Below are 27,565 nucleotides of genomic sequence, written 5' to 3'. Positions count from 1 at the left end.
ACTTTTGTATACTAGAAGAGTGGCGTGACATGCATGAAATATTGCATGTTTTGTGTACGCAAGTACGCACATTTGAATGTGAATTGTGTGCAACAAAACGAGGGAGGTAGGGTAGAACATTTTCATTTGAAACGGGCAAATAAAAAATACCAGCAACAAACAGCTTAATACATATAAAATGAGAAAAGCGTCAAAATGGCAGTTTAAAAAAATAAATAAAACATTTGCGAATAATCAAAATAAAGGCAATTCGATAGAAGAGGTTGCCCAAGTAATTCCTTACTCTGTATGTAAACGCTAGTGACTTTAAATACTTGTGCATTTTTTGATGTTCAGAATGAAAATCCCTGGATGGATGGAGGGATGGATGGATGGAGGGATGGATGGAGGGATGGATGGAGGGATGGATATTCCAGAGGTGCTTCGCCTAGTGGTGCAACCATTTCAACCAATCCATTTAGACAACTGTGATTTATTTCCATTCACATAATTAGGATTAAGAAATGAGAAGAGACAACAGTATGTAGTTCAGTAGATTTCAATATCAGATTTAAGACTGTCATCATTTGAACTGGTCAAAAAGCTTTGTGATCTGCTGTGCCAGTTCACTGTTAGACACTTCATGCCGTCAGCATTACCTCAGCGATGTGCGGCAGCAATGGAAGAGAGCAGAGGAAATCACTCCTGTAGCAGTCCATGGATCATATATTTGTTATTGTGTTCTTCTAACCCCCTGTAAAACCAGAGCCACATATCCCAATAAATCACAGTGAAAGCTTTTATGTCTTTTACTTAAATCCAATTTCGGATTAAACATCCAGCCAAACATTGTAAGCAAAGGGAAATACTTGCACAATAGTATTAGCAAGTACAAGCAATCTTTATCCCTGGTGTTCAAATAGTGAACAATCACGTTCCATAAAGTCTATGGAAATGAATGGGATTTATTTTGGATGACCATACCTTTCGACATTTAAAAATAACCATAAATCTTATCAAAGTGGTCAGAATTGCCATACATTTTAATTGATGTATATTATGGTTTTGTGAGGAAAAGCACTGTGCTGCATCTTCAGAACCAAACCCTGTTAGCTGTGCATGTTGGATCTGAATCCAGGGTGGGGTTGAAGTAAATCTAATAGATAGACAGCCCATGGGAAGTCCACTCAGTCACGTCACGTAACAACATTAGTCATGCACAGATGTTTTTATGAGCAGCGCACTTAAGACTGCATTACGGCTGAGGGCGAGTTGGTTTACATAAATACTATAATCAGTAGCAGTCAATTAGGTCTGCTGACCAGGCCGACCCTAAAAATACATATCCTGTGTCATCCGTCAGAGGTTTACCTACGGTCCTGTAAACATAGGATGATTTGAAAGGAGATGCCGATGTAGACGTGGACACAAATCAGAGAATCTTTGGACCATTGATGTCAGGATGTCTATTTTCCCTCCACATTCTTTCAGGGTTTTGGACAGCGCTGCAAAACACGAGGAGACGGGAGCCATGACTCACTGCTTTGGAAAAGCATCATATCTGGCGGGCCAAGCCGTAAACAAATGAAGGGTTTGAAAATGAAAGAGATCAAATGGGCCAAAGATCAGAGACGTGTATCAGGGGTCGGCGAGAGACGTTTGGTTATCTGCCACATAAAGAGATTATCCATGCACCGTTTGGTTACTTCGAATAAGAAGGATAGATCAAGCGAAAGCCACTTGAAAGAAAGAGTTGGTTCTTGCTTAAGCTTAAAATTTTAACTTCATCCGTTTTGAAATGATTAGATGGGTTTTTTGGGATGGTAATCTAAGGTCAAATGCAAATTTTCCACTTTGCGTTGAACTTTTCCCATGTCAACGTCTTTTCTGGTAGTGTGGGGTTCGGTTTAATGATAAAATCAAATGGGTTGGGATAAATTACACATATCCTCAATGGCTTAAATCCTGTTGACACTAATCGATACAACATGAGCAGGATAATTCTGCACTCCACCAAGTAAAATTTCAAAATACCCCTTAAGAATTAAAAGATAATGTAATAGCATTACAATCGAGATCTTTGGCAACATCTCCTCTAAAAGTAATTCATCCATGTCAGCACAACAATATTAATCAACACAGCTGAGAAAGGCATCGTTTACAAGTTAACTTCATCTTCTACTCGTCGCGGCCTTGCGATCTGTCAAGCGTAGGCTCTGTGGACCCAGACCTATCAAGACAATGAATCCCAGACTGGAGCTCAGCCATACCTGAAGCTTAAATGTGGAGCAATCACCACATGAACCATGTTCGTAATGATTACTTACAGAAGGGGAACATGGAAGAAGGGAATATAGGCGCATGTAATGACCATTGATGATGATGATGATGATGATGATGATGACAACTGAGAGAATAACTGCCTTTCTCCAAACAACATACATTTCAGAAAGGAATTCTAGAGGAAGAGAAAAAATCTTTAGGGGAGACTGGAGTAAGGTGTGCTATTTTTATAAGTTGCCTAATATTTCAGGATGTTGAAAGCATCAACAAAATACTAGGGTCATACAAATATAACTTCTAAAAAAGAAAATGGTATGCTTACGTAATCTGTGTCATACCGAAGGGTAATTAGAATCAATGGGGAGCATTTGAATAATTGACATTAATAAATAAAAATATAAATATAAATGATAAAAAAAATATTTACTAATGCACAGTCTATGAAAGTCATATTGATGCACATTATTCACATAGCCATTAATCAACCAGGAAAAGGTTCAGAATTTAGAATAATGTAGTGACACAATGTAAGTTTTGTAAAAAAAAAAAAAAAAAAAAAAAAAAAAAAAAAAATTAATAATAATTGGAGGGAAAGTTCACTAATAGTTGATCCACTAACCCACCATATCCAAAAGCATATGACACAGTAATATAACTTATTTTGGCATATTATAGCATAGCATAGCATAACATAACAACATATAGCTTAGGATATAGCATAACATAACAGCATAGCGTAGCATTGCATAACAGCATATAGCATAGCATATACACATAACAGCATAACATAGCATAGCATATAAAATAACATAATATTGCCTAACATTACACAACACAACACACAGCACAACATATAACATAACATATATAACTCATAACTCATTTTAGCATAAAAATTGTGCTCCATCACAGCTGTGGAGCTAAATATATGAATACTGTAAACAAATTAATACTACTACTACTACTACTACTACTACTACTACTACTACTACTACTACTACTACTAATAATAATAATAATAATAATAATAATAATAGGAGTGAGTTCAGAGATTGACTTGTGATGTTCTTCCTCCTGACCCAGACACTGGGATATTATTCTAATGGCCCAAAGACAGAAAGCGGTTGGAGGGACTGCAGAGAGAAAGAATAACAGGGTGTAATATCCACCAAAGTGTTTTTCCAATCCCTACAGGGATCTTACAGAAACGGAAGAGCGGGATCAGCCTGGACCGGATCTGGTGCTAACATCACTCATGAACAGCACATAAGGTACAAACCCTTCAATGAGGTGTAACGCATCTCATCATGTCTCCACTCATCCCGACCACAACACTTAGTTCTCAATGAACACAATCTAATCCTATTACATTAATCATACCCCGTAGAATTATTTACACATGTTGGAAGGTCATTTTGGTTAATGAAGTCCAAATAAAAAATATATAGTAATGCTGAAGGACAAATTGGTTGTAATTTTACAAATAATAACAAAAAACGATGTTTCAGAAATCACTCTAATATGCTTATTTGATGCTCAAGAAACATTTCTAATTATTATCAAGGTGGAAAACAATTGCACTATATTTAATATTTTTGTGGAAACCGTGATACATAAATGTTCAAAAGAACAACATTTATTTGTAAAATAAATATTTTGTGAAATTATAAGTGTCTTTAATGTCAATTTAATGCATCCTTGCTGAATTTTTTTTTTTTTTTTTTTAAACATCTTGAGAACTTAAGACCAGATTTCCCACACATTGGACTGTATGAATTCAAATTAGTCCACAGGTGTTCGCCTACATCTCATGTCTAATCTAACATGCATGATATCTGAAAAAGATAAATTAGCACTGTACAGCAGGAAGGTTGCATAAGGTAAACCCATAATCAGATATATTTGAAACAGGAAGTCGCCTCGGTATAGCAAACACAGGGAATACTGATTTGGCTACTTTTTATGTCCTTTGAGACTCAACAATTTCAGGAATTGACAGTAACTTGTGGACTGATTGAGACATCCTAGGAGAATATTGGAATGATTTCATTCGCACCTGCACTTCATTACATTCCCAATTGCACCTGTGAGATTTCCCATCTGCATTAAACCAATTTAAAAATATGTCTAGTCTTGCATGGGAGTGCTTAGCAATTTTGAATAGAGTGAGTGAGACAGAAACAGGGAAAAATGTTATTTAAGGCAGATGAAATTTGGGAACATAGCACTGTACTGGTTCCTGCAGGTCAACTGGAGAATGGCACTACAAACACCATTGCCCTAAGTTTTGACAACAACATTTTGAACGGTAGCATTGTTGACATTACTACTAAATTTAGCAAAATGAGTCAGTGTCAAATCAGTTTGAAAATGGAATTGAATCACATCACATCAATCACTTAATTGATGCTAACATTTAGCATTATATGTTGTTGCTCACTCATACTTCAGCCTGATCAAATGCAAGCCTAGCAAAACAAAGCCAACAGGACTGTTGTCTGTTCTCAATGTTGTTTTGCTAAACAATCTTGACTCTAATTGAATCACATTCTCAGTTGCTGTTTGTAGCCTGTCCCACAGCTTCACATGCATACTGGGTGTAGCAAAACAATCTAAATTTAAAAAGTACTTCAGACAAAAGCAGTTTGCCTTGTGGTGGTCTGAGAAACAGCAACATCTGTAACTTACGTGAGATGGACCTCTTCACATCTGGACCGCATCCTGATGGTTTTAGGGGTGTGGGCATGGCCTGACATCTGTACCCAGCTGACGCCAGATGTTGTAATTGCAATGTGTTGGGCTGTTTGTTAGGAGGAAACTCCTATTTGATCCCTTTTGCAGATTTGGCTGCCGTGTTATCATGATAGGACCCCAGCTGCACACAGCGGAGGCAAAACAACGACACTGTAAAACTTGTGGTACACTGCGATCGGGACAGCTGGTTCTGTGGTGTCAGTTTAGGCGGGAAGCAAAAATTACTAAACATATTCCTCTTCCGTTTACAAAGAACACTGCCTTCTGAAAAGAAGCAAGTGTTTAACAACAGAACTGCAGAACCTGATTTCACCAAGTGCAACATGTTCCTGGATCAACATTCCAATCAACCAATCAGATTTGAGGGACAAGTTTACAGTTTAAGGATAACTTATGGATAGGGTTAGGATTATATTTTCGGACAGGAATGTTGTTCCAGGATCAACAAAACCCATGTTGACCCAGGAACGCGTCTAAAACCCTATTCGGATGGGACTAGTTTTCCAGGGGGTCGTTAGAGAAATTTGTGTTTCACAGACGTTCTTTGCGATTTTAATCCTGTCCGCAGCCAGTGTTTTTCCTCACACAACCTCTGCAAAAATTCTAGAGCAAATTACCTACTGTTTTCCGGCAAACCCAACTGTCCTCTGAGAAATCTAATCCTGTCCGAATGCAAATGTCTGTGATTGCTGATGCTGTATTATCCTAACACTTCTCTTCATGTGTTTTTGACCTACCAGAGCTACCGTTTGCGCATAAATCTTCGGCATGCTTTCATTTAGTTTCGGATGGTAACCGACAAAAAATAACACATACAATCAATAAATAGAGCCAAATCAAGGAAACTGCGAAGACTGCCCATTTTAAGAGTAAAAGTAAGATACGTGTCTAGATTTCTCTGCTCACTTATGCAAGTTTATTATAAACAGCCACTGCTATAAACTCGTGAAGTTTACTTAAATGGGTTTTTTTATTAATAAATTAAAATCATATCAACAAAGAATAAATTAAAAGACATATACGTGACTCACGCACAGCACATGGCATTCTGTAACGCCCACATCTGGAAAACACACACTCCCACTTCTATAATCAACATGGAGATGAAATGAAATCACAGACGTCGAGTGATAAGAATTGGAACTCAAACTTTGTTTAGAAAACTAGCCCCGTCAGAATAGGGCTTAACTCTGCAAAATCAGGATGTGCAACAAAACTAATGCCAAAAAAAAAAAAAAAAAAAAAAAAAAAATGGATTTGGTGTGGTACTTATAATTAAGATGGCAATCAGAATTATGTAAACATAAAAAATTACTAAATTTGTTACTGGAAGTGGAACTGTGGGGCATTGGAGTTAAGCTCAAAAGAAAACACCATGCCTGCAAAAGATCCATCCCAACTGGGAATAGAAATCACAAAGAATTAAATGATTCTGGTTCCTTAATGGTACCAATATTAAATCTTTCAATACTTGCAAGGAATAAACACTTAGAAAAAAGGTAAATGTAATTCTATTGCCAAACGATGAAATCATTTCAACAATAAATACACTCAAAACAGTTATTCAATTATTAAATAACTTTCATGGTCATTTTAGATGCAATCCAACAAATGCAATCCAATTATTGGTATTTATTACATAGCTATATATTAAACAACAAAACGGAAAAAAAGAGGTAGCATTTGGTATAACACCACTGCCAAAAGCGCACAGTGTGCATCTCAAATTTCGTTGTAAACTGTATGTTTTTGATTCCCTAAAAAGAACCGGTTCATAAGAGTCATTCGTTTTGATTCACTAAATGAATCAGCTTAGTGTCATTAGTTTGGGAATCAAACTACAGTGGTTACGCTGTAGATTCAGTGAAAGTGTTGTGACATCCCTGAATAAACAACGAAAGCAGGAAACTGTCAAAATATTTCAGTAAAACTGTCCTTTCTGCAGTTCTTAATAAAAACCGGTTCTCTGTTCCTGCTCCCAAAACTCTCACCAGATTACAGCATGTCACTTCTCAGACATTCTAAATCCGATTCAACATGTTCAATCGGTGAAAACAAGCTCTGACAGACGCCAAATGGGGTAACACACACTGATCCAACAAAACCCGATGATGTGTCTGTTGCCGTCTGTCGGTGTGGAGTGAATTGGCCTAAACACTACATAAACTCTTTTTTATTTTAACTTCCTTTTCTTTTATTCGCTCTTTCTCTACATCTTATGGTAGAATGGTTCGAGCTTGGCAGTCTTTCGGCGCGTGGCATCTTGTTTTAGAGAGGAGATATTTCTGGAAGAGAGCATCGGAAATAAATGCAGCGTTTACAGGCCGGAAAAGGCTGCACAGGCCACACGGTTTCCTCTGGTGTAGGGCTTAAGAAAACACCTCCAGGGCCCTTTGGGAGGCCTGAGTGCTCTGGTACCAGGTTCTAATGAGGCACAACGGCCAGGAGCAAGACATAATGATGCTTGGCAGAATTACTCACAGCTTGAGTATTTACTGTGGAAGATATGAGATCACTCATCGCAAGAAAGGTGTGTGGGCATCCAAGACAGTGACTGTAGAGGGTAAGACAATAATAGCAAATCACCATCTGTTAAATAGAAACTATAAACTGAGGAAAATGATGGGGCAAAAATACATTTAGATTCATATAGGAAGGTGTTCAGGATTTCGTGCAGGATTCTTTTTTTCTTGCCAACACAATTAGCGCTGGATTGAATAAACAGCTTGAGTCCGGAACTGTTAGTCTAGTCTCAGAGTTTCACTTCCAGTATGATATTTCAGCCTTTCTTCCACCCTGCTGGAGTGAATGTGTCATGCTGATGTACGTCATAAGATCTCATGCTGTTTCTAAGAAGCTGAGACATCATCCCCCGAACTTTCTGCCACCTTTTTTTTTAATCCTGAGAAGTCGATAACAGATTAAACTCTGATCTCGATGACTTCATTAGATCTACATAACAAGGCCACATAAGAATCACAAGCTAATATAACTAGCAACAGAAAACATATGAAAAAGATTATAAAAAAGAAATTGTCAGGAGAACGAAAGCAAGCATGAGACAAAAGGACAGAGCCAGAAGGTCATCCAGCGATATTTTTCCATTTATCGGCAGAAATATTTAATATTTGCTAACGTGACTACAGTACAAACGTAGGTGTTCCAAAACTATTTCAAGTGAACAATAAAAAGCCAGTGTTCTGGCTGGATGAAATGGTTTTGGGGAACAAATGACACATTGAGGTCAGGAGAAGATTCCATTAAAGTGGTATTTATTTACAAGGACAATCTGCTCTAAATGGTTCTGATGGAAAAAATGAACGATGCCCAGGGAATGAGACTCTTCATTTAACAGCTCTGTTTAATTTGAACGTTTTATGACTTCCAGCATCTTCAAGTCATTTTCACCGCTGGCTGCACGGACCATCGATACTATACTTCCTTGTAAGTGAATCAAATGGGACTTTCGTTCAGGATGGAAAATAAACTGATAGTTAAACTAAACCAGCCACAAAATCCCAAACTCCTAATCCTGGACAAAATTGCACATCCTTCTCTCCTTGTGCATGTTCATGAGATTAATGTTGAAAAAAGTGAGCATAAAAAGATTTACAGCGGGGTGAATTTGAGGGTCACTCTGCAAGCTCTGCTGGTCCAGACCTCAGGTGGTGGGTCTACAAGGTCAACAGCCTGTGAAGCTCATTTCCACTGCAAATCAGCTGGAAGAGGTGCGACGGAGGGTTATGGAGGAAGAGATGGAAATTAAATAAAAAGAGGAGGAGTGAAAGGATGACTTAAGAGTGAAAGTTCAAAAAGTCAATGGTATGGAACAGGAAGATCAATGTGTGCTTGACCAAATGCCAATCACAGGGCTTAATTAAAGCAATCCAAAGAATCCAAATGAATAGAAAGAGAACAGGCTCATGGAATGGGAATCGTAAAAAAAAAAAAAAAAAAATTGAAGATCTTTTTAAAGTTTATTGTCCATCGCAATGGACATTAGGTTTTATTCAAATTAATTATTAATATTATTAATATGATTTTGTCTTCAATGTTGTGACCATAAACTGTCATTCAGTTTTTTATTAGTTCTAGTGAAAAACAGCAGATGTGAAATGAGTGAATGCACAGCAACACACATACCCTGATGCTATATGCTCACTATCAGATATTTATCAAACCAGCATGTACACACAAAAACACCAACAAACACCCAGACATATACACACATACTCAGATTCACCCTCTGCAACTATCAAAAAGAATCAAACAAGTTTTTGAGACTTCATCTTACCTCTTTTCTACATTCTTATTGCAGTACATTGCTCACTGTTACAGTACATGTTCTTTTCAAAACATTCAATGCTAGTTTACATACTGTGTGTAAACTCTTAGTTCATATGTACTGAATGGTTAAATATGAAGATTTTTTGTTGTTGTTGCTCCAGAGTAGTGGACATGAAAAAAAAAAAAAAAAGCTAATAAAAATGGGTTTGCACAAACCTTGACTTATTTATACATTAGAGAAGAGCAAAGTACGGTGAAAGAACCATTGCAACACTGTTTTAAGTTATTAATCATCTAATTTAAGTTTTTACAATTCTGTAACATTGCAAAAAAAAAAAAAAAAATACAACTATTTTCTAAAAACACACACACACACACAAATAAACATGTCAGAGGATTTAAATTTAAATATAACTCTTCAACTACATTTTCACTTACGAATCCACTAGCTATTTGCCAATCCACCACTAAAAATGACATTTGAATGGCACTTTCTGTATTCTTGGGTTAAAATACTTAAAGCTTTTTCTAATGTGGTTTTACAGCTGCTGCTAAAAGTCTGCCATGACAACAGTTCCTGAATCACTATTAGATAAAGAGTCTAGTCTAAAGCACAGCTCAGGGATCTGGCTAAACAGGACCCTTAATTTGTTCAGTGTGCTGGGATTGCAAAGAGGATATGGGCCTATCAGATGTCCACTCCACTCCTCTCCATCAGGTCTCATTCAGCAGAGTCAAGGGAGAGGGCAGCCAGAATCAGGCTAAGAGGGTGGATTAGAGAAGCTCACAGCGGATGAAGACAGTCTTAGGTTTTATGTTGTAAGAGTGGTAATTAAACCATACTTTATCTACTCTCTCAGAAAGTACAAATGTACTGATAGTCTTAGATCATGGGGCCCTGATAGTATAATGGGTTAAGATCAAGACTACAAACACAAAGGTTTGATTCTGGGTGGGACAAATGGCTGGGTGACCCATTAAAGAACATTAATAGAAATGTTTACATTTTCTGAAGAATTGTTTAAGTCCCACTGAAATCAATAATTTTATACCTTAAATCTTAATATTTAAATCACCAAAATTACATATTTAAAAGTTTTTTCCTGTGATTTTTTTTAATATTCCTTAAAATAACTTGAATGTAACTCTAAACCCTTCATTTAGTATATGCAGATCCTTGAATATGCAAATTAGCCCCGCCTCCACTCACACTAGCTCAGAATAGCTGATCCACTCAACTTTACTGTGGTAAACACTGCACAATGGTATCGCTCTTTAATATTTATCGGTAATTAATATAATTAGCGTTTTGCTTGACTGCGTTATCAAACAGCTAATGTGTTGCTAATGTTACACAAACCATGTTGCTGTTTGCCTTCTAAAAATCAGCATCCTTAGAAACGCTTTGAACAACTCAGAATGTCACTGGAGAAAGGCACAGATCATCATAACTTCATAATATACAAGATATACACAATTCACCTGCTATATTGCTAAATGTACCCAATTTTTCACATCAACAGAAGAATATGCCTTGATAACCTGGCTTCTCTTGAGACTCCCCTGCCTCAAAACATAGTTAACGATATGCTAAAGCACGCCCGCACGGTGACGTGATTGGTTACAAGGTAGTTTCTGTCTTTGGTTCACTGTATAATACTCACTGTATAATGTATAATGACACTGTATAATGGTGTCGACTTATGAATTTGCACATGGTTTGTCTTAAAACATTAAAAACACCACATACATAGACATAAACAACATTAAAAACTTGACTTTCACCACAGGGGGTCTTTAATATTTAGAGCTGTGAAAACGTCTAAAATAGTAATATTCATCCTTGCCATGGCAAGCAGTATGGAACGGATATAAAAATATGCAGAAGTGCCAGACACTATGGACATACAGTATATGCATTAATTCGAATGGCAGCAACACTACAAATAAAGGAAACACAATTCTGAGCAGCTGCCTGAAAGCAGACCATCAGGACTCTAGAGGCAGTTCACAAAAATAATGACTATCACATGGAAAGATAGACCTAAATGTGGGAAAACATGACAAATGTTAAACAGATATTAACGTTTTTTGTCGGTTTTTACAAAATAATAACTGAGTACCAAATGAGCATATTAGAATGGTTTCTAAAGGATCATGTGACACTGAAGACTGGAGTAATGATGCTGAAAATTCAGCTTTGCATCACAGGAATAAATAATAATAATAATAAAAAAAATGGATTAAAAAAAAAAGTTGTTATTTTTAATTGGAATAATATTTTATCAAATAAATGCAGCCTTGGTGGTGAGCATAATAGATTTATCCCAAAAACATTAAAATATCTTACAGACCACAAACTACAATACTGTATATCAGGCCGGTTTTCTAGTTAAAAAAAAAAACAGAGACTTTAGACTTCATTATACCACAAGTATTTTCAGATCCAGGCTCACGGAAACATTTTTGACCACGATAATTCTATTCTCTGTCAACCACTAACAGATATCATCTTCTGTGTCTCTTTGCTACACAACAGGAGTGTCAGCTATCTTTATCATTGTGGGCCAAAGATCTTAAAATAGAGCTGGATGTGTGCTGAGTCAGCACATTCCCAATGATGAGATGATAGATGTAAAACTAAAAGCCACTGATGGCAGCTAACTGCAACTGCGGACTGCAAATCTGGCATGTCTGTGGTTTTCTGAAGCATTCCTTGACGAGTGAATAGATTATGGGGTTGCTTTTAAATTTCCAAAACCCTTAAACTGATTTGAAAAGCCAGTCAGTGGCCACATTCTATATGTTCTCTAGAGCAAATGTCTGGAATTGTAATATTATGATCAGAGATGATTCAATATGACACAGTTCTGTTTGTAAAATAAACCCCTTTTGTCTGCCTTCGCGGTCTGTTAAATAAGCCTGCCAGCGAGTTTGCCAGGAAGATCAAGAAAATTGTCAAACTTGTGTTTGTCATACCCACTGCTATCTATGATGCCAATTTTTTTTGTGGTTATTAAGAAATATATTCATATTACTTGTTCCATTCTCATTTCTTCAGATTTAATATGAAAATGGCAGATAGCAAGTGTTAAGGCTCCACCTGCTGTTCATTAATAGAAGACATTTCTACACAACGGATTGTGAAGTCAATTTTAAGATCAATATTAAAATTTTCTGAAGAAATAGTGCGTGGCTGCCTATGCAAAATTTGTCACTATGATGCTAGGGCATTCTAGATGATCACTATCAAAGATCACACTATCAAGTCAATATAATATTTGGTGCAAATAAATGTTTTTTTTGTTTTGTTTTACAGTCATTCAGAACAAAAAAGAAGTCTGAATCACACATACACAGCTCTGCATGAAATTACTTTCCATCTTTTAATAAAAATTAAAATATATAAACCATTTTTACATATACTTTACATATACTGTTTCCACTGAACGTTACTAACTTCAGTACTTTAGTAGTACAATCAAGTACAAGAAAGAATTTTAAAAATGATTGCAGAAGTTGTAAAAAGGTGCATACCTTGCATATCGTTTACAATTTGAGAACCACAGTAAACCAGGTAACCAGAAAGCAAAAACATGCCATTTGCTTTCTCTGCCAACACAGTGTGAACAGTATTTGCATTACCCATAGTTCTCAATCACTTGAAAGCTGGAATTTGTTCTTGTGTCTTAACTCACATTTAGTGTTTCACCAGGAGAGTCATACTTTTCCCATCAGCCTTCTCTTAGCCCATCCAGTAACGCCTGGGTGTCAATCATCACCAGCTCTTCATCATGCACCCACTTCTCCTCTCCCGGTGGGGGACGCGAGGCTCGAGGTGACTCATTCTGTGGAGGTTTAGGAGTCACAGATCTCCTTGGAGGATTAAAGGTGTTGCTAACGCAGGGAGAAGCTTTAGTTTTCAGGGGGGTGATTGGTGGAGGGGACGGGATACGTGATAAGTAGTCCAAACCTTGTCTTCTTTTCAAGTTTTTGGGGTCTTTTCCCTCACTGCTACTTGCAAACACAGGTGTTCTTCTATTCAATGGGGTGAAAGGCGAGAAACCGCTGCTTTTCTGCTGCGGGGTTACCTGGGAATTTCAACACAGGGGATAATAGATTTTTTGCATCTAATGAACATACATGAGTGCATTTATAAATATTGGCCATTAAAAAAAAACTTAAAAAGATTTAAAAGTCTATTATGCTCACCAAGGCTGAATTTATTTGATCAAAATACAGATAAAACAGCAATTTTGTAAAGTGTTATTTAAATTTAAAATAACCTTTCTATTTTAATAGATTTTAAAATGTAATTTATTCATGTGAAGGTAAAGCAGAATTGTTTATAGCATCATTACATTTCTTCAGTGTTCACATGATCCTTCAGAATAATTCTAATATGATGATTTGCTTCTAAAGAAATGTATTATTAATGATGAAAACATTTTGTTTTTGTGTAAACCGCAACACATTTTATCAGGATTCTTTGATCAATAGAAAGTAAAAAATAAAAATAAAATAAATAAATAAATAATAATAAAAAAAAAAATACAAAATATTATAATAATTATAACATGCTTAATGTCAATTATAATTAGGGATGGGCATTTTTCAAAAATATTGCATTCGAATATTCAGGCTCATAAAATTCGAATATTCGTTTATTTAAATGACGTTTAACGAAAAAGACGTTATTTTTTAAGTAATTTTTTTTAACGTTTTTGTCACCATTTCTGAAGCTTACGATTAGGCAATATACACAACAAGCTTACAATATATGCTCTAATATTTTCTTTTAATTGAAAACATTAAACAGTAGGCCTGTGTGTAAACAAAAAAAATAAAGAACAAAAGGATTTAAGCTCAAGCAGCGCGAACGAAAAAAACGGCTAATAAAGCAGAGTAACAGATTGCGCCAGTTATCGTACAGAACGTACACCCTACACTCGAGTCAGCATATGATTATCGTGTTTATATTTTTTCACGTTTATGTTGCGAAAAACAATATCCACAGGGGCGCCGCGGCGCCAGCAATTTATGCTCGAGTGAGAAAACGCGCTGCGCTGACAGACGTTTCAGAGAAACAAAGAACAGTGTTCTAGTTCTAAGTTTCTAACAGCACTTTGCGTTTTCTGTTCTTAAACCTCTCCCTCAACGAAACTTAAATGAAGAATATGTCTCAAAATCATTTTGCTATTAGATAAGTTATCATCTCGGATCACTCGCACTACAGTTGCGCTTACCTGCAGTCGTGATGCAGTGATAGACAGCTGTCTTTCCTCAGTCGACTGCAGTTTGGATTTCATGTGATTTCTCATTGTGGTGATGATATTATAACTCCAGATTAATTAATTAATTTGATCAAAAGTAATTCCATTTTGTAAGATCATTTAATAACCTCATTTTCGAATAGTATTTCCAAACTTCGCGAGGCAGACGACGACATTATGATCAAATACAAACAACTTGTTAAACATGCGCCACAGTGCCACCCAGTGCATTTAATTATAACTGCGAGTTAGTGCTTGGGATTTATCAGGGATTCACTGCATTTACGACCCGCAAAGTATTTACGGCTTCATAAATTCGATAAAATTCGAATAGTATTTTATTTTTCGAATAATAATTACAGATCGAATATTCGAAAATTCGAATATTCGTGCACATCCCTAATTATAATATCTATTTTTTTATTAGTAATTGACAACAGTTACAACTAAATTTTTTGAAGATGTAGGAGCTTTCATGTCTACAGAACAAACGGTGTGGAACAAAGTAATAATTATAGTGAAGCTTGCCTTAATAAGCACCACTAATAAAACCAATACTTCTCCACATAAAAAGAAATGAATACTAACCCTGCCGTTAATTTTTGGATAAGACTGCACACTAGGGGTTCTTGGAGACTGAAAACAATCCAAGACACCTGAAGGAACCACATCTGAGACTTTCTCCTCCGCAATGCTGAAAAACTCCTCACAAGTCTGTGTAAAAAACCAACAAGTCTAATCAGCAACAATAAAAGACATGAGGAATCACTCTTTGATTTTGCATGTACTTAAATACGAAAGTTTAAAAGCTGATTCATTGACCTGTACAAAAGTCTTCAGATGGGCCATAGCTTCTTGCAGATGGGATTCCTTGGGGTTTACGGAGAATAGTGTTTGTTCTCCTGCATAAAGGCTTGGCACAGGCCCAGAGAGCGGTCTCACCTGAAGATTACTAAGAGCAATCAGTGCTCGCAGCTTTACCAGCTCTTCTACAGCCAACTGTTCCAGACTACTGTAGGTTCTCACAGAGACCAGATCAAAGTTCTCATCCACAAGATGCAGTACCGGGCAATTTCCTGAGATGACATTTAAAGAGTCAAAATGTGTCAGAAAATATTAAGGATTGATGAAACATAGTTTGAGGAAACAAAAGCAGCTTTTACACAAGATGACGGACGTTTTAATGCAAATTAATGCAACTAACCTTGTTTGCCCACTATGGAGATAATATATCCCACAATGTCCACCTCCCCACAAGGAGAGCTGAACTGAGAGTTTTGAAGTTCTCTGAAGCGTACGCACTCTCGAGCACGGAAATGCTGATGCAACCATTCCGGAGACACCTGGCTCAAACAGATTTTTTGTAAGACCATTTCAAATGTAATCATTAAAGAAAGTAATCAGCCTATGGTGAGAACAAAGTTGTTCAACAGTTAGTTTACCTCAATATCCTGAAAGAGTGTTTTCTTGGTGGCAGTGAGTTGTATGTGAGCAATGCCTGAGCGTTTCTTCCCCTCAGATGTGGCGAGGTGATATGCCCTGTAACTGTGGCCCTCTCTTAGCAAGCCATACAAGTCCCGCGACGGGCGCCAGATATTCAGTGTGTAAACTAGGAAAATGTATGGCACCCAGCCATAACAGGTTAAAATGGCTACTGCAACATCTAACCAAAGAGTAAAGATGATATCCATTTGACTCACCACGGTCGTTCTGCAGGTCATTGGCGTCGGTAATGCTGAGCTTCCAAACAAGAGTGACATCTCGATTGGGAAACCCACCCTCAGCCTCTTGGGCTTCCATTACAGCCTTATGCACACGCTCCTGCAGCTCCGCCTGACTTCTTTCCCCTAGACAGTGTCTGTACTTACTCACCGCCTCCATCTGCTTCTCACTTACATGGGTCTACTCAAATAGCGTATAGAGTTAAATAAATTATATTTTATTAAAAGGATCCATGTTGGTACATGGTTTGACACAATTCCAGTTTATTTGTTGTTTCTTTGTTTATTTACTTCCTAATGGAAAAAAAATATGCATAGGTATAATGCATTAAAATTAAGCAAACTTCACCTCAACAGCAGGATCCTGTTCCATTGCCTCATGCAACTCTTCCCCATCCTGCAGAGCTTCAATCTCATGTCGACTAAATGTCCTCCTTTGCCTTCGACCTTTCTTATTACCTTATACATGGAGGAAAACACTCATCAAAAGTCCTTACATACAAACCTCCCAATAAAGTTTAATTTCTAAAAATTAAAGCAAATATAATGAAACCCTACCTTCCATTTCTTTTTCGAACTGGGCCTGTATTTTAGAAATAACGAGATCCATGGATTTTTGCTTTGAGTTGCTGTGTTTTCTGGCCTCTCGCTCTTCGGCACGATCATTGCGAAACATAAAGACACCGTTGGGCTTCTTCTCCATCCACTGTTTGATGAGAAAGTCAGTCAATTGTTTGGAACATAAGCAAAATTATGCATTCAACCTTTACAGATGATAATGTCTCATTCAGAGCTGTTGAGTTGAAGCAGACCTGAGTGGGGTAACTTCTCAACACCACAATGTTCACACAGCTCACAACACCTCCAGCAGGGTACAATGAGGATAGCTGGAGCCTGATAGGCCGAGGGTCACGATAGTACCCCAACTTAGTGTCCCATCGAGCTCGTCTTGTGCTGTTGGCTGAAATCTGAAATAAAAAAATGACAAATCAAACAAAGTCTGACAGGATTTATATCGCATGGATCATCGTTGTTGAACTCAAACTTTACCTTTAGCATCAGAGATTCAGGAGCTTCCAGTGGAGAACAGGCTTCTTGGGAACCAAACAACTCTGCTCCACTAGTAACAATCTTATCACCGATTCGGAGACGGCCCTTGTTCAGCATGGCAGAGAGTGGAGGGTCCAACATGCCTTTGATGGCGTACCAGCCGTCTGTGAGCCAGATCACACAGGACTCCATCTTTGCATTGGGAGTTTTATCATCTATCTCTGGCTTCTCTGAATTTTGACAAGTTTTAGCAACACCACATACACAAAGCACTAATGTCTTAGCTGGAGTGTCGTCCCTCTCCATGATCCTCCTAAGAGCAGATCTCTGACTGTGATCCACCTCCACATCATATCTAAGTGCAAATATTAAACAGTTACAATGGTTTCATTTTTGGGTTCACAAATATGAGCTTTACTAAGATTCAATACCTGAATTTCAGCTGCAGAAGTACTTGCTCTGGAGTCAAACACAGGCTACCCATCAAAACTGGAAAGGTTCTTTCCATGGAGGCCCGTTTCCATACAATCCATCGGTAGTGGTTGAACACCCAGGCATCACTGATCAGTTTGGGGTCAACACCAGGGGTGTCACACAATGCACTGCCAAATAAAAGTACAAAATGGTACACAAACTATTTCAATGAACAATGTTGTTGTGCAAGATAACAGTGCCTTTCAGTATGTAGATCTCATTGTGCCGTTATTACCACAAGACCACAAGCTATTATTTGTATTGATAGTGTTAAATGCACCATATGCATCAGCATGTAATATGTTTACCTATAAAATTCATCTTTGCCCACAGTACTCTTACTGTCTGGAACCAACCAGCCTCCATCTGCCAGCTGGACAGCACCAGACTCAATGAGAAGCTCACGTTTGAAGAAGTCATTACAGTCAAATCGGAATGATTCAGCATTTTCGCTGGTTATTTTTGAGACATTCTGATGCACACCATGGTGATAAAGCTAAGATGGAGAGAGAAAAAAAATAGTACAAAAAAGTGTAATTTTTCAATGTCTTAAAAACAGTAAAATAATTAGCAAAAAGGTATCAAAAAATGTACCTCTTCCTTTGTGTATTGACTAGGACATTTGCATCCAACTGCAAATCTCAGACCTATTCTGGGGACACCAGAAGTCTTAGCAAGGTAAAGGCTGCCAGGTAGAGGACGAATAGTCTGCCTTTTCTTCTTTCTTAGCCTCATGTCTTGCATATCCCTGGCTAGGTCCAAGGTCTCCTGCCATGCCTCAGTGTCTATTAACATCACAAGAAAAAAAGTATTGCTGTATTCAAATTATTAATTTCTATTTCTACATCTGTTTTGGACACTGCCACAGAAAATACCCTAAGATTATGAAACACGTATTTTGAGAGATATATTAAAAAAATAAAATTAGAAGAGACAGTAAATGGATACCTTTCTCTTCAGTGTTCATGATTTTCACTACGCTTTCCACTGAAGTGGTTGATCTAGGCTTAAAACCCTCATGAAGGTCACTGTCACTATGTGATGTAGAAGCCTTCATCTTTTGGTCCATCTGATTGCTATGATCAGTTTTTTCGTTGTTTTCCTTCTTGAAAGGTGGCATAAAACCACTGGACACTTTAGAGACATTTTGACAGTTTGATGTACCAGTCATCATAACCTCCTGAATAGGGGGCACAAACACCACTCCTTTTGTGTCTGAGTTGCGTCTGTTTTGGACAGACATAGTAGAACAATGTTTTTCGAGGTCATTTGACTTTTCGCCCACATGATGCCTGCATATATAAAAGATAATTTGTAAGAATTAAAGATGTCTTGTGATATTAAATGCTGAATTCCTAACTCTTAAAACCAGTAAAACATACAACCTACCAATCCGGAGCAGTGACATTCGGCTTGAGGAGGACACTATATTTGAAGACACGTCTGTCTTTTAGAGTTCCTGTAAAAGGGAATTCATGAATAAGATAAACAAGTTAGATAGATATATTACTTATGTTTATTTTATGATAAAGAACCATCAAAACAAAAAACAAAACGAACCATTCGGACAGCTTTTTAGTGGTTTGAGGCCAGAGGATTTTGCATCTAAAGTCTGATCAAATTCAGAGAGAAGTTGTCTTTTCAAAGGAGGCTGCCCTGAATCTAAAAGTATTTAACATAATGAGAGGTTAAAATATCAAATGTATTGATTCACACAGTTGCCCTTACAAAATAAAACAGAGCCATACCTGCTGTACTGCAGGAATCAAACTGACGTTTTCTCCTCCTGTTCTGGTCAAAAGACCCCTGTGTCTGTCGATCATAAATAGATAGACTTTTTTGGTAATCAGTGCCCTCTGACATCACCAACTTGGCGGATTCATTCAGGTCATCATCTGCCAGTAAAGCTTCAGTGCAAGCCATCGCTTCCTGCTCAAAGTACTCCTGCTGGGTGTCTGTGCAACTGTTAAAATCCAAAGAGTTCAAGTCTAGTTGTGCAGGTATATTCTGAGTTACTTTAGATGGCAAAGGATGTAGAGTGGTTTCGGTTCGTCTCTCTATATGGTGAGTACAGCGTTTTGAGAAATCACTCTGTAGCAGTTGGTTATCAGTAGCCGTAACTTGGGCATCACAGTCTCTGAATAATTTAGAAGCTTCCTCAAGGGCAACTTTTGATACAGACACACCTTTACCACTAGCAGTGCTGAAACCACAGTTTTTCTTTTTTAGTTGTTCAAACTTTAGGTTTTCATCCACAATGTCCTCACTTTTTCTATGAGAACTCTTAGTCTGAGGCAGGACTTTTTCTGATAAAAGTTCCACAGATGCGACATTTTCCTCTTCACAAACGTTAAAGAGACTTTTGGCCCTGTGAAGTGCAGTAACAGAGATGGCCACCTTCTTCCCACCTGCTGTAGAGAATCCTATATTGTTTCCTGAAGAACTTTTAGGCTCATGACTGTACGAGGCATCCTCACAACCTGCAAACGCCGCTCTAACCTCCCTCAGTGCATTTTCAGAGACAGTGACACCTTTGCCACTGGCAGTGCTGAAACCTTTACAGCCTTGGTGCTGAAGACTCCCAGAAGCTAAATTCTCCTCTTCACAATCGTTAAAGAGACTCTTGGCCTTCTGAAGTGCATTGGCAGAGATGGCCACCTTCTTCCCACCTGCTGTAGAGAATCCTACATTGTTTCCTGAAGAAATTTTGGGCTCATGACTGAACGAGGCATCCTCACAACCTGCAAATGCCACTCTAACCTCCCTCAGTGCATTTTCAGAGACAGTGACATCTTTGTGACTGGCAGTGCTGAAACCTTTACAGGCTTGGTGCTGAAGACTCACAGAAGCTACATCCTCTTCACAATCGTTAAACAGACTCTTGGCCCTCTGAAGTGCAGTGGCAGAAATGGCCACCTTCTTTCCACCTGCTGTAGTGAATCCTACCGTTTTTCCTGAAGAATTCCCAGTTTCAGGCTCATGGCTGAAAGGGACATCACTGGAGCCTACAAATGCAGGTTTTACCTTAATCAGTGTCTTTTCTGAGACATTGCTGAAACCTTTACAGTTTTGGTGCTGAAGATCATTGGATGATAAACTCTCCTCTTCACTATCTCTGAAGAGATACTTTGCCCTTTGTAGCCCAGTAGCAGAGACAGCCACCTTCATCCCACCTGCTGTACAGAATCCTTTGTGTTCTCTTGAGGAAATATAGTCTGTTTGGTTATCGACAACCTGCTTTGTCTTTGGAGAAACATTAGCACATGAGATACCATCAGCTGACTCAGAAAATACATCCTTAGCTCTCTGTATTGCTCCAGCTGAGATGGATACCTTCTTACCACTGGCTGTACTGAAACCACAGTTACCGTTAAGAGGAAGCAACTTAGAGAATTCATTCTGAATGCCTTTTTTCTCACATACTTTTTCCTGAGGGGGTTGCTGGTCCAAAGAGGACTGCAATGAGAAGTCATTAATCAGATCAGTGTCCCTGAGAAGAGTTTTGGCCTTAGCCATATTTGAAAATGAAACAATTTTACAATTTGAAATGGATGCATTTGTTTGTTCAATGATTTCAACTAGTTTGTCATTCTTTTCCTCCATATTTGCAGATTCCAAGCTGTTAATATTTGAATCACAGTCTTTGAATATGCCCTTTGTCTTCTTAAGGGCGCTGGCTGAAACGGAAACTCCTTTCCCACTGGCGGTCTGAAAACCATAGCCTTGCCCTGACTGAGGCACAAAAGTTTCTGAGGGAAATATATTTGCACAAACTTCTTTAGCATCATTGCTAGATTTCTGTTCTTGGAAGACATTCTCACTGCTGAAGGAAGGAATATCCGGAACATCAGATATTTGATTTACCACCACTGAGTCTGGCTGATTCATTTTTACATTTTCACTCCAAGAAACAGCTTTTGTTTTCTGAAGGCTAGTCGTTGACATAGAGGCATCGTGTTTTCCAGAAGCGTGGAGAGAGAGTACGTAAGTTTGCGACTCCAAGCTGTCAACATCGTTAAGTTTTCTTGCTTGCAAAAGCGCCTTTTCAGACACTTTCAGCTTCGCTCTCTTAGATGTAATAAATCCAAAATGACTATTTGAGGCAACACAAACATCTGTTTTTTCACCTAAACAATTCTGCTCCATTCCTGAATTTCCTGCCACTTGCTCATTTATCTCTTTACAAGCTGCATTTACATTTACACAGCCTAAATGTACATTTTTTACATTGTGGGTTTTATTTTCTGTGCTTATACTGTCAGAAGTATTGGCTAAAAGTTTTGTTTCAGAATACTCAGATTTTATTACTCCAAAATCCACCTTGACTTCTTGATCATCCTCTTCAAAAAAGTTCTCTGCTTTGTTTAAACTCTTTTCTGAGATGCTTATAAGTTTCCCTTCAGCAGTTTTAAAACCAAGGCAGTGGAACTGAGTATTATCAGTAAAATTAGGCAGCACATTCTTCAATCCATCAACTAAAGAATTGTCTTCAGTCACTGGCAAAGGCACAGTACCATTCCGTGTTTCCTTTGACATGGTGCATAATTTGGCAGCATCTACAATTTGAATATGATCAGACCTGTTTACAGAAGAAGTGTCTTTCTTGACTGGATGCTTTCCTTTCACAAAATCACAGTTAAAACTATCATCAAAGTCGATGCCATTGACTATGTCAGGATCCCACTCTCTCTCTGTAGTGGTGTTGTTCTCAGTGCCAAGATTTGTTGGTTTGAACTGGGTAAATTCATGTTGACTATTTGCTTCCTCCAAAAGATTGCACAATTCTGTAACATCAGCCTTTTGAGAAGCTGTCAAAGTGCCATTCTTCTCAACAGCATCCCGGCTGGAGTCCACTGCAGTGGGTTTGTGTGTGCTGTTAATGTTGGACACAGTCTGTCTTTCAGCACTTCTTTTGAAATCCAGTTTTTGATTAATGCACTTTGATGAATCTCTCCACAATTTCCCTTTCAAAAGAGTCTCTGTTTGAAGACTAACATCTAAAGCTGTACTATTCCTCTTTGAACCCATTTTATAATCAGATTCATTTGACTGTGGTGAAGAGTAACTTGAAATATTAATTTTAAAGCTCTTTGGACTGTCACTTTTTGGCGCATCACTAACACACGTTATTGATGCATGGCTAGGGAAGATGAACTGTCCTACAGGAGATCTGGTTGCATTAGTGCTTCCTGAAACTGATTTGCACAATGTTTCAATTGTTTGATAATGTTTTGGAGTTGTTTGATTTAAAGTGATGCTCAAACAGTCCCCTGCAGCTTCATCCAATGATGCTTTGGCCTTCATTACAGCCTCACTTGGTATGGAAATGGCCTTGTTGTTTGCAGTTTGAAATGTAGGACAAAACTCCTTGATGTCTGTGCATGAGGCTGTCATACCATCCAAATCTGAAAAGGTGGTGGGGCAACCACTGTCATGACTGACATCAAAAGTTGTGAGCATGACCGTTGACTTATTTGGGGAGTTGACAGACATGTCTGCTAAATTAGAGATGTCATTGTGATTACCAACTTTGTTCTCCTCAAACTCAGCTTTAGGTTTCACTTGGCCATTTTTGTCACTCTTCACAGGCACGTCAAGCAGCAATCCAGGCCTTATTTCTTGTGTGAAATCCTCTGCAAATGCTTTGGAAAGCTGTGTCATATCCAATCCGTGGTCGAAATCATGGGGTTCTGTAGATAACGGTTCGACGGCTTGTGGCTGTGTCTGATTATTGATTGCATATTCATTGGCGAATCTGGATTTATTAAGGTCACTAGACTCCTTTTCAACTGAGGAATTTTCTGTAAAATGCAAAGTGAAAAAGCTGTTCAAAAATATGTACACACACAATATTTGTAAGAGAATTTAATACAAGAACAATCTTACCTTTGACAGTATGGTCCGAACATACTGGTAGAGCTGCTTTGTGCTCAATTACAGTCTTTGACAAATCGGAACTTGGCACTTGATACACAAACTTCCTGGACTTTCTAGTGAGCATGAAAGCAGGTGATTTGTCTAACAAAGTCTTCTGACGCTCAGCTTCTTCTGGATAAGATCTGAGTCTTACACTCTGTGAAAAAGTTTGGCTACTTTCTCCAGTGCAGTTGAAAACAGTACAACCATTAGTTTCACTGGATGCTACAGTGTTGTGATCGTTTATCAAAGACGCCCCCAAACAGCCTCCGTTCAGTATAGATTCTGATAAACTTAGTGGGGTCCATTGAATGATATCTTTATTTTTGTTTGGGCTTTTTGTTTCTACATCAGCCTTTAATATCTCTTCTGGCTCTGTAGTTAGAACAAGCGACTTGACATCCTTTGAAGAATCGGATATTCTCCTTCTGATCCTCTCTTTGGTTTTGATTCTCCGCAGAGTTGAAGTACTGTTGCTGAAGAATATTGATAACGCATCCTCAGCACCATCAAGAACATTCTGCACTGTGGTCCGGACATCCCCATCCTCTATAGCGCTGGGAACCGTCTGCTTCCACAGACCACTTGTATCAAGAGATGTATTTGGAGAGCAAACAGGATTTTCTCCCAAGTCATCAACCAGAATAGTCTCATTTTTGGCTATCATTGAAGAGAAAAGTACAAAATAATCCCAATTATTTTCTAATCAGAGTTACTGGTATGTGTATGCATTTCATAATAAAAAACAATAATTTCAAATATACAGTATCTCACTCACCATCTTGTTTTAATGTTGTATCATTTAATGATGCAGTGCTTGCAGAGACTTTTGAAAGAGATGGGAACAGTTTCCGCACAAACTAGTGTGAAGAGAATGAAAACAAGCCATCAGCCATCGGGTAATTCTATGTTGGTGAAAGCAGAATCTCAGAATATTAGGAACCATAATCCAAAAAGCAAAAACACAATTACAGCCATAGAATGCAGAAAAAACATTACATACACACTGTATATACAGTATTATTCTTTAATTATGTACAGAACTACAGATTTGCACTTACAATTGCTTCCTTGTCTTTGAGGCCACTTGATGAAGGATCGCGATCCTCTGTTTTTGCTAAAGCAAAAGAAGAATAGCTCATGTGGAGTAGCTCATACCTGATCAGGAGATCAGGGTGTAATTGTAACATATTTCTTCAAATCACAATTATGATATAGTGTCAATATATCTAACATACCATACAAGATTTGACCTGGTTGTAACACCAGTTGTCAAATAAAATTTGTGTGACAGAATTGAATCTTTCAAAGTATCTGAAGCATTGATGACTTTTTCACTCGTCATTTGATCAATATAAATAAAAGGTTTTAACTTATTTCAAAATATATATTGTTGCCAATTATATCATTCTAACGTAGGACTCTTGAAATAAATTTATATTATCCCTGACAGCCTAATAAAGGTCAAAAACAGCCGAGAAGCTGTAAAACATCTGCGGCAAATACTGAAACCGTTTGTAGATACTTTGGTGCGTAAGCTCAAAAACATATCAAAGATCAACAAGAAGAGGAGCTCAAACACATACAGTAGACGATATCACTTCACTGATGACGAAAAAGTTTTGTCTTTGCATTTGGACTCTAAATGTTTTTTTGGTAAGAAATCTTCTACTATTATGTGTGTGAGCTCATCTTCTTGTTGAAGCTTAATAAAGGTGAAACATATTCAACAGTAAGTATTAATACAAAGTTATTATTACAGCTGTGGATTAACAGTGTGGAGATAATGTGGAGAAATTCGACATTATGATCTAGTGTTTTTTATTGTAAACCATACATTCTTCACTACTAAAGAGACAAAGCATAAGAATATTCATACATACGCAATATCACGGTGGGAGTCAAAGAAGATGGTGTGTTAAAGGAGCTGGTCCAAGATAATTCAGGGTTGATTTGTGCCCCAAGGCTCTCAGATATCAGCTTTGCTGAACGTGCCTGGAAGAGATCAAACTCAACATCATGATTCATAGAATGCCTTCTGAAGTCAATGTGAAACTGTGTTTGCAACCAGTTTTTTTTTTTTTTTCTGTAATGTGACACGTTCCTGAAATGGGTGGTTGAAGAGGAGGGTTTAAAATAAATTTTAAAAAATAAAATAAAAAAGAGGGCTTGGTGAACCAGCCAAAAAGAAAGTTTTAACATTTTGATGAAAGGCTTTTTTTTATTTTCATTAGATAAACATGCATGCCATGGATGAATCGAGCAAAAAAGCATGACTAACATGAATTAAGAAAGTAAATATGATATGACCAGGTTTGTGATTTTGTGTTGACTTACCAAAGACCTTTTTGGTGTCTCCAGAAGGCCTGTAATATCACATATGGAAATCATTAACAAATATGACTTTTTTTTTTACTTTTAAATAAAAGAGGGAATATAATCTAAAACTTTCTTACCAAAGCAATCTCCAGGTTTTTCACAGGACCTATCAACTCTGTGACCATAAAGGAAATGAGAGAAACTTACATTAACCTTCTGCTTGACTTTCATATTTTACATAAAATTCATAGAACTCATAAACATAATGACCTGTCTTTGGCTGAGCCAAACAAACAAGGGCTCGATTCTGACCAAGGAAAAGCTGATAAGTCTGCATTAGTCACTGGGTGGAAGAAAACAATTGTACAGTACATGACTATGTCCTTTATATACACATACGTCATACATAACACTGCAATTATGATACCTTCATAAGGTGACTCTTCATTAGGAATGGAATCAGGGGACTGAAAGTGTTGTTGCTTAAATATTTTGGGTGTAGAATACAGTTGACTGGCCAGGGCTGATGTCTCTGGTGATTTGACAGTGTCCTCCTCCTGCTCAGCTTTCGAACTGTCAGGACGTCCTTCATCTCTGGAAGCTTTTGCAGTCAACTCCTCAAACCAGTCTGGATTAAGGGGTCCAAGCTCTTAATTCACAATAAAACAGAGTCAATAATTTAATATTAATAATAATAATAATATGACTATAGTTAATATAACACTAGTAATAATCATAATAATATAATAATCATTATAATATATTATACATTTTTAGTATTCATATTATTGAAGTGTCTACCTTTGTCAATTTGATGATAGAAATTTTCAAACATGCTGCCATGAGTGTGATGGGGGTTAAATCTGAACCAAGCACAATAATATTGTCACTGGACCTACAGATAAACAAAGAAACAAACTTAAAAACGTAAATGAATGTAACATGTATCTCTAGCATCAGTGTCTCTGACTTTTATATTACGTTGTTCTCAAGTAACAGTTTGTCACTGAAAGCAGCAGTTCTATGTCATCCATATTAACTTACTATGTTTACAACGCTATCTGAACTAACGTTAGCTACAATCAACAGGAAACAGAACTGGAAGTTCTGTAACTTACGACCGTAAATGAACGTGCTGACACAAATAAAAGCTTTTTGAAACTTTTGACTTGTCGATATTCCTGGAAATGTCTTCTTCATCGCCGATTGAAGATGTTTTATTCCCTGAAGTCTTCTGAGGGGATCTGTTTATTCTGCGCGTGCATAATGCTGGTTTAACACATCCCGCCAATAAGCGCAGTGTCGTCAACGGAAGAGTAGTTGTCTCGACCAATCAGAACGCGCGCCTGAGTTCCGGGGCGAGCTTCCGTGCTAACACAAATTTAATGAGTATATTAAAGATGGAAATGAGTCAGCTTTTTGTTATTTCGGATAGATATAAAAAATTATATTGAGTTACTAATAGGGTTGAAAAATGGTAAAGCAAAACGTGAAGCTTTTACGCTATTT

The 27,565-nt window shown here is 37.6% G+C and overlaps 1 protein-coding gene across 3 annotated transcripts; it reads right to left on the bottom strand.

Moving 5' to 3' along the window:
* Positions 1-12,667: 12,667 nt before the first annotated feature.
* On the bottom strand, positions 12,668-27,360 carry brca2 (BRCA2 DNA repair associated). 3 transcript variants are annotated; one of them, XM_079885577.1, is made up of 27 exons: positions 27,175-27,360; positions 26,858-26,951; positions 26,484-26,705; positions 26,327-26,399; positions 26,194-26,231; positions 26,075-26,103; positions 25,621-25,732; positions 24,799-24,854; positions 24,516-24,597; positions 23,708-24,397; positions 19,570-23,622; positions 19,382-19,483; positions 19,211-19,280; positions 18,770-19,113; positions 18,416-18,606; positions 18,130-18,317; positions 17,779-17,949; positions 17,348-17,702; positions 17,110-17,265; positions 16,856-17,003; positions 16,647-16,756; positions 16,277-16,478; positions 16,019-16,185; positions 15,781-15,919; positions 15,399-15,652; positions 15,165-15,290; positions 12,668-13,394 (listed from the first exon to the last, which is right to left on the bottom strand). In XM_079885577.1, exons 2-27 carry the CDS (start codon positions 26,889-26,891, stop codon positions 13,038-13,040), a joined length of 8,469 nt encoding a protein of 2,822 aa, XP_079741703.1. In that variant the 5' UTR covers positions 26,892-26,951; positions 27,175-27,360; the 3' UTR covers positions 12,668-13,037. The 3 variants fall into 3 exon arrangements, with proteins under 3 accessions (XP_079741703.1, XP_079741704.1, XP_079741705.1); XM_079885578.1 differs by having other exon boundaries at positions 26,075-26,092; positions 26,186-26,231; positions 27,175-27,225; XM_079885579.1 differs by having other exon boundaries at positions 26,327-26,387; positions 27,175-27,225.
* Between the last annotated feature and the right edge of the window lie 205 nt (positions 27,361-27,565).

The sequence above is a fragment of the Squalius cephalus genome, assembly GCF_949319135.1.
Source record: "Squalius cephalus genome assembly, chromosome: 11".
In the NCBI taxonomy this organism is placed as follows: domain Eukaryota; kingdom Metazoa; phylum Chordata; class Actinopteri; order Cypriniformes; family Leuciscidae; genus Squalius; species Squalius cephalus.
This window is presented reverse-complemented; position numbering and strand designations above follow the sequence as displayed.

What these genes read in the sequence shown, in the direction of transcription:
- brca2 (XM_079885577.1), bottom strand. Translation starts at nt 26,891, where the DNA reads ATGTTTGAAAATTTCTATCATCAAATTGACAAAG. An exon ending in GACTCCCACCGTGATATTGC is followed by an intron (nt 24,855 to 25,620) that starts GTATGTATGAAT and finishes CTTTTGCTTTAG; the next exon opens with CAAAAACAGAGGATCGCGAT. An exon ending in GGCAAAGATGAATTTTATAG is followed by an intron (nt 17,950 to 18,129) that starts GTAAACATATTA and finishes TTTATTTGGCAG; the next exon opens with TGCATTGTGTGACACCCCTG.